Below are 7,830 nucleotides of genomic sequence, written 5' to 3'. Positions count from 1 at the left end.
ATTGCGCATGGGTTGCAATTAATAAAGAATTTCAGATTTAATAAAAAAAATTCAGTTGCGCTTTAATTACCTAGGAGATAGAAACACATTTAATACGCTGCGCTTTACAATTGTGCCTAGGCGCTTGAAGCGCTCGCTTTTAACAACTGTGGTTCTAAACACGAGTCAAAGTGAATGTAGCCATATATGACTATTGATTTTCTAGAAAAACAACTCGAGTGGATCTGATTCTAGCTTTTTCTTTATTCTAGCTAAATAGGTAAAAAAACGAATCTAGTTAATTGTATATAGGTGCATTTTAAAAGTGGTATAATCCCACCCCTATTAAGTCCCAACGTCCTTCAATGAAGTCAAAAGGGCAAAAGACCACAGTATTTTAAGTTTAACCATTTCTCCACATTCACCAATTTGCAACCTTATCCCTTTAACCACATTATTGACATATAATTCACACCCAATATATATACATACACATACACATATATCTCTATAATTGTGTGAGTGGGAGAGAGATGGGTTTCAGTGAGAAGCAAGAAGAACTAGTGAAGGAGTCATGGGAGATAATGAAGGAAGACATTCCTGCCCTCAGCATCCATTTCTTTACACAGTAAGTTTTTTCATATTTTGCATATACATAACATATAATATAAATCACTAAAACATTACATTCATTATCCATTGTTAAATTTATCAGTTTCAATGTCACCAATTATCACATCGAATTAAAATAGTTATAGATTATGCCAATGGCACACAGATTATGAGAAGTTGTTTGTTGATTATGAGACGTGTTAGTTTCTTATTTATTGTTAGTCTAAACGTCACAAAAGTGGTTAAGACTAAGGTACAGTTTGTTTTTTAAGACGTAAAATATCTGCATTCTGCGGACTATATCTACAGACATCTGTAGTAGAAGAGGTAGATCAAACCTCTGCAGTCCGTAAAAAGAAGGCTGTTTGTTTTTAACGTATGTAGACTTCTAAAATAAACTGGTGGTGGTGTACGGACGGTGGTGGATGTGGCCGGTGGGTGGTGATGGACGTGGACGGTGGTGGTGTTTAACCCTCTGCAGACCTTAGAAGATTTTAAAAGTGGTTGGGCCCATAGTTATCAAAGGCGCTAGGCGCACATGCTTCGCCTAGGGCCTAGACGCAAAGCGCAAAAAAAAAAAAAAAACGAGGCCCTGAGAAAAAAAAACGCATCTAAATTAAAAAAAAAACAAAATATATCATTTATTGAAAAATAATATTTTCTTCTAAAAAGTTAAGCAAAACTTGAATTTATTTCCAAAACTTAAAATAATATTCAAAGTAAAGTACCAAAATACTCTTTTTTTAATAGCAACGCTTACTCTGCTCTACTACTCCAATAATCCTAAATTAGTGGCATTTGCCCAGGTTTGAACCTCTAACTTCACCTCCAAGAGGCATATGCCTTTTTTTATTAAAATCATTTAAGTGAGACAAATATTAATTACTGGACATTTAATTATTAATTTTTTTTTTGTACAGAAAATGTTATTAGTTACTGAATAAGTTCATTAATTAACATTAATTGTGCATTGGTTGCAATTGATGAATTAATAAATAATTTCGGATTAAATAAAAAAACTTAATTAATTTACATTAATTGCGCATCAGTTGCAATTAATAAAGAATTTCGGATTTAATAAAAAAAAATTATGTTGTGCTTTAATTACATAGGAGATAGAAGCGCATTTAATGCGCTGCGCCTTAGAATTGCGCCTAGGCTCTTGAAGCGCTCGCTTTCAACAATTGTGTTTAGGCCAAGTCTGCATCAAGAAGAGCTCGCGCAAACGTTTTTTAATGAAACGTTTTCGGAAAAAAAAATAGTCTGCAGATGACGATGTCTGCGTGTGGTCTGCGTGATGCAGACAGAAGAGTCTGCATAGATCTTTTTTAGAAAAACAAACACCACCTAAGTGTGGTTGTTTGGGCCCCTTTCCACCTCAGCTATTTCCGGCGTTAAACGCTTCTACAGGAATGTCAAACTCTGGCGCCAAAGAACCCTCCGCCAATGCCATTACGGGCGTGAACGGAGATGTAAGAGTCTAAGAAGAGAGACATAATGAGACGTGTCAATTTCTTATTAAAATAGTTACAGATTATGCCAATGACGCAGATTATGACAAGTTGTGTGTTGATTATGAGACGTGTCAGTTTCTTATTTGTTGTTAGTCTAAACGTCACAAATGTGGTTAAGACTAAGGTACAATTTGTTTTTTAAGAGTTAAAATGTCTGCAGTCTGCGGACTATATCTGCAGACATCTGTAGAAGAAGAGGTGGATCAAACCTCTGCCAGTCAGCAAGAAGAAGGTTGTTTGTTTTTTAACGTATGTAGACTTCTAAAATAAACTGGTGGTGGTGTACGGACGGTGGTGGTAGGTGGTAGACGTGGACGGTGGGTGGTGATGGACGTGGACGGTGGTGGTGGGTAGTGGTGTTTAACCCTCTGCAGACCTTAGAAGATTTTAAAAGTGGTTGGGCCAAGTCTGCACCAAGAAGAGCTCGCGCAAACGTTTTTTATGAAACGTCTTCGAAAAAAAAATATTCTGCAGATGACAATGTCTGCGTGTGGTCTTCGCGATGCAGACAGAAGAGTCTGCGCAGATCTTTTTTAGAAAAACAAACACCACCTAGGTGTGGTTGATTGGGCCCCCTTCCACCTTAGCTATTTCCGGTGTTAAACATTGCTACAGGCTTGGTTTAAAGAAGCGCACCTTAGGCGCGCCTAGGCGCGAGGCGACCTAAGGCGCAAACCAAATCGCTTTGTGTGACATAAGGCGCAGGGTGTACAAAAGGCGCAGTTGAGGCGCGCTTTTTAGGCTAAATTTTGACCTGAGGCGCAGGTGAGACGCGCGTCTTTTGTACATGAGGTGTTTCTGTGCAGCTGAGTGTTGTACCACATGCTTTTTATGCTGTACATTTCTGTTTTTTTTCATTTTAAAACATATATAAAGCTTAATTTTAGCTAAATAAAAGGTAGAGGATGCTAAAAACCTATGGAATATATAAAATAATTTATATAATCACTTTGCGCCTTGCGTACGAAAAGCTCACCGCTTTTGCGCTTTGCGCCTCGGTTTTAGACCTCGTCGCTTTTGTGCGCTTCCCGCTTTTTTAAACAAGGCTACAGGAGTGTCAAACTCAGGCGCCAAAGAACCCTCCGCTAGTGCCATTACGGGCATGAAGGGGGAGATTTAAGAGACTAAGAAGACAGAGAGAGATAATGTTTAACAAATATTTGAGCCAATCACTTGGTGTCACATTACCCACCTTTTTCAATTAAACCACTACAACTTTGTGAATGTGTAGTTTAGCTAAAGCCCGACCACCTACATGATAGTGACATAGCAACAACTTTTGCATTTTTTAACGACATTTTTTTAGTTTACCCACTACACAAAAATGGTCCACATGTCAATATTGATTGGATTTTCTTTCATTAAAAGATTTTATAATTATCAAATTGATGAATTTAAAAACCATATCTAGTCTATTCTTAGTATTTTCTCATAATTTATGAATGGGAGTACTAATGATAAAAATCACTATAAAAGGATACTGGAGATAGCACCTGCTGCAAAGGGATTGTTTTCTTTTCTGAAAGACACAGATGAAATTCCCCAAAATAACCCCAAGCTCAAGGCCCATGCTGTCAAAGTTTTCAAGATGGTCAGCATTTCCATATCTGATTTTCCCTTTTTACCCTTGTAATTTATATATACATGCAATTAATATATGTATGTAAATGTAAATGAAGACATGTGAGTCAGCAATTCAACTGAGGGAGAAAGGAGAAGTTGTGGTTAATGATTCTACACTCAAATATTTGGGATCTGTTCATCTTCAAAAAGGAGTTGTTGGTCCTCACTTTGAGGTAATAATTTATTAATGCTTTTGAATTATGAACCCTTGAAGGGCTATTAGTCATATAGTTAAACCAGGGGTGTGAATCATGTCAGGTCGGCTAATTAAATTATGAACCCTTGAACACGAACTGTATAATTTATCTAAACGCATCAAACGAGTTGACGGGTTGTAGATGGATTTAATCAAGCAGTAAACGGGCCATAAATGTGTTGACGGGTTGTAATAAATGGGTTAAAAGGGCCGTAAATGGGTTGGTGAAATGTAATAAATAGGTTAAACATGTCGTAAATGGGTTATCAGGTTAACCTTTTAAGACACGTTTCTTTATTCTAATTTTAAACAGGTTGAACGTGTAACACTGTAACCCATTTATCTAAACGAATCAAATCGAATAAAAAGTTGTAAATGGGTTTTAACTTTTAATCAAGTTGTAAATGGGTTAAACTGGTCGTAAATGGGTTGGTGGAATGTAATAAATAGGTTAAACAGATCGTGAATAGGTTGTTATGTTAATCTTAGAAAACATATTTTTTAGTCTAGTTTTAAACGGTGGACATGTTTAAATAAACGAGTTAAACATGTCACAATCTGTTTAATTTATCTTTAATTGAATAGGTTAGCCTAAACACAACTTGTTACACAAACATATATTTTAATTCTAGCTTTAAACGGGTTGACCTATTTAATTAAACGAGTTAAACATGTCACAGTCTGTTTAATCAAATAAGTTAACTTGAACACAACCTGTTTAATTAAATAGGATACGCTTCCGTTAACTCAATCGTGGCCTTCTTGTTTAAACTAAACACGTCCAGTTCAATTATATAGGTTAACCTGAACATGACTTGTTTATTAAACGGGCTCTATTTGACAACACAAAAACTGATTAAAATGTTGGAATGATGAATGAAGGTGGTGAAGGAGGGATTGCTAAGGACAGTAGAGAAGGGAGTTGGAGAAAAATGGAGTGAAGAAATGAAGGGTGCTTGGGCTGAAGCTTATGATCAGTTGGCTGCTGCTCTTCAAGCTGAAATGAACAAAGAGGCTGCAGAAATCAACAACAACAAAGAGACTGCTGAAAAAGATGTTGCTGCAGAAATTCACTCTTAATTCATTTCAAGAATCATAATAATACAAATTCCGGGAATAAAATAAGAACAAAGCAAAACTATTGGGAATCGAACCCAGACCCACATGTGTAACGTCGAAAAGTCTATTAATAACAGTTAACAGTTTTGTTCTTTTAATATTTCAAAAACTGAAACGACTACAACCGATAGCAGTGGCTCAATAGCAAAGGTGTATGCCCCTCACGCAAGAGGTATTGAGTTCTAGTCTCACTTGAGACGTAGAAAAAAAAATACTAATTAGATTTTGCTTAAGTCAATCACTATTGATAAGCTAATTAGATTTTGCTTAAGTCAATCACTATATAAAGCAGCAAAAAAATAATTTTAGTATATTTAAGAAAGTAGGTAAACTTTTACAATGGTAACGACCTCTCTTCGCCACTATCAATGTCATCATCGTTGGTCGCCATTGTCACCTTACTCGTAATCTAATCTACTATTATCGTTGTCATCAGTTGCCACCTGTTAGGTGTTCTCAACCAACACAACTGCGACGCTACCAGCCGTTGCCACCAACTATTATAAACAAATTTTGCGAGTATTTTGATTCTTTTGTTCTGAGACGGTTGTTTTCAGTACGAGTCCATCTTGGTCAAAATCTGTTTGATTTGAATACAAAATTTAAGTTTCCTATATTGTAGTTTGCTTATATATTAATTAGTATCTATCGATACTTCAGAATGGGCCGGTCTTCTTGAAATGTGTGTGTTAGACCAGCCCAAGTCAAACAAATTCTTGACATGACAACTAAAATATGGATAATTAAACAAAACCATCTTCTCAAATATGCGTAATATTTAATCTATAACATTTCCTAAAACTAAAATAACAAACTCCGATCAGATTCTCAGAACCATCAGATAGAACCAAAATTGTACCAGACTGAACCATAACCATTATATGTAGCATGGTTATCGGTTCCAACTATAGAGAAAAAAAATGGTTCTTCAATCTTCATCTTGGTTTGGTTTTGTTACACGTCTAGTTCGGTTCTAGTCCACTTTAGTCCAAAACAAGATTATTTCTTTTATGTTGACGAAATGGTATCGTGTCACAAAGAACTACGCTTAAATCACTACTCCAAAGGTTTGCGCTTGGCTCATGGTCACTTTGGAACTTAATGAGTTTTAACCCGATACTGAATCAACACTAGACTTATATTATCTAGTTCAGTTCTGGGTTGTGATATTATAAAAAAAAAAAAAAACATAACAAAAAAATTCTAGTGCGATCTAGTTTTGGACCGTTCCACAACCCTAAAAACAATAAAAGAGTAACATCTCTTAACTTAAATATTCTATGTTTGTAAAGCATAAAATAGAAGCTTTTAAGATTGAATATACAAAAACAAAAACCTTGAACGACAAGGAGTCACCGGTGGGTCGCACATGTCGGTGGTCATTCGAGCAAGGCGGATCCAGGGGGTTTTGGGGTTCCCAGGAACCACTCGATTCGAGAAAAATGGAAAAACTTAGTGGAAACATTGTATGATTTGAAAAAAATAATGAGAATTAGTGAAAATCAACCAAAAGGAATTAGGAACCCCCTCGAGCAAAATTCTGGATACGTCACTGCATTCGAGGTTGTCTGCTCAGCGGCGAGAAGGAATTTATAGTTTTTTTTCTTTAAAAATCATGGTGGTTTGGTGGAAATGACTTGTCTAATAAATAATTTAGAAGATAACACTACTCATAAAATCATTACTTTTTAAGGAAAACGTGTTAATTAACGTTGTTATCTCCAAAATGAAACTCACCATCCACTTAATCCAAGATAACATCACTGTCATTCACACCTAATTATAATGTGATTAGGAGGTCAAATCTAAAGTCAACTAGAAAGTGACTAACACTGTTGTTTAATAGATTAGAACGTTTACGCGTTTTCAATTCCAATATTTTTTTTTTGAATTCATGATAACTACATACATTATCAATAAAAGAATTTAGTGATACTATTAGTTTATTGCACTTGTGATACTTAGTTTGAATGATGCTTGCTTCTAGATGCTTGAGGGTACTATAGGTCTTGCATGCCTCATATAGGGCGCAAATGAGCCGAGCTACTTGTGAGCAATTTGAGCTAGGTTTGAAAAAAAGCTTGATCGAGTTGAACTTAAATGAGCCCGAGCCTAAAAACAAGCTCGTTTAGTAAACGAGCGCAAGCCCGAGCTTCGCTTATCGAGCTCGAGCCGGCTCGTGAGCCTAAACGAGCCTACTTTATATATCTTTTTTATTAATATATTAAATATAAATTTAAATAATAGTAATTTATATATTATTAATTTGTAACATAACTTGGCTTAAGTGGGTTGTACACTTTGCATAAGTGTTTATTGCGCTATTGTTATCTATACTTTACGTTTATTTGGTACTACACTTTCATCTCTTTATATATTATTAATAATTTGTAACACAACTTGTGTATACAATTGTTCGTTCATTCTATTATGTGGTAATATCTTAACTTTTCAGTTGTTAAGACTTGATTTGTGTTCAACAAAAGATTCGAAATATGTATTTCGGTCCAAATCGAAACGAAAAGCAAATATAATAATCAGATTCTCATGATCCAAATCTTTTATTAATTAACTAAAAATCAACGGGTGGTTAATTAGATATTTTTTAGTCGGCCTAGGGTCGTGATTTCAATGGAACAAACAATTAATAATTAACTAACTTTGAAACGTTATTACCTTTTGAGTAGCTCAGAGTCGGATTTTGATGGAACAAGCGGGTTTTGAGTCTGCCCAAAGGATTTTGATTTCAATGGAACATGAATGATCAAGGTAGCCCAGAGTCGGATT

At 35.5% G+C, this 7,830-nt stretch overlaps 1 protein-coding gene across 1 annotated transcript; it reads left to right on the top strand.

Moving 5' to 3' along the window:
• Positions 1-360: 360 nt before the first annotated feature.
• On the top strand, positions 361-5,164 carry LOC110868188 (non-symbiotic hemoglobin 2). Its single transcript, XM_022117295.2, has 4 exons — positions 361-607; positions 3,582-3,696; positions 3,785-3,901; positions 4,807-5,164. The coding sequence occupies exons 1-4, from the start codon at positions 513-515 to the stop codon at positions 5,002-5,004; spliced, it is 525 nt and encodes a 174-aa protein (XP_021972987.1). The 5' UTR covers positions 361-512; the 3' UTR covers positions 5,005-5,164.
• Positions 5,165-7,830: the final 2,666 nt, after the last annotated feature.

Source organism: Helianthus annuus, chromosome 7 (assembly GCF_002127325.2).
Source record: "Helianthus annuus cultivar XRQ/B chromosome 7, HanXRQr2.0-SUNRISE, whole genome shotgun sequence".
NCBI classification, from domain to species: Eukaryota; Viridiplantae; Streptophyta; class Magnoliopsida; order Asterales; family Asteraceae; genus Helianthus; species Helianthus annuus.
Note: the sequence above shows the minus strand (reverse complement) of the source record. Positions and strands in the feature narration are given on the sequence as shown.

Coding starts and splice junctions, on each gene's coding strand:
- LOC110868188 (XM_022117295.2), top strand. CDS start 513: ATGGGTTTCAGTGAGAAGCAAGAAGAACTAGTGAAGGAGTCATGGGAG. Junction 3,697..3,784: donor CTGTCAAAGTTTTCAAGATG/GTCAGCATTTCC, acceptor ATGTAAATGAAG/ACATGTGAGTCAGCAATTCA. Junction 3,902..4,806: donor TTGTTGGTCCTCACTTTGAG/GTAATAATTTAT, acceptor TGATGAATGAAG/GTGGTGAAGGAGGGATTGCT.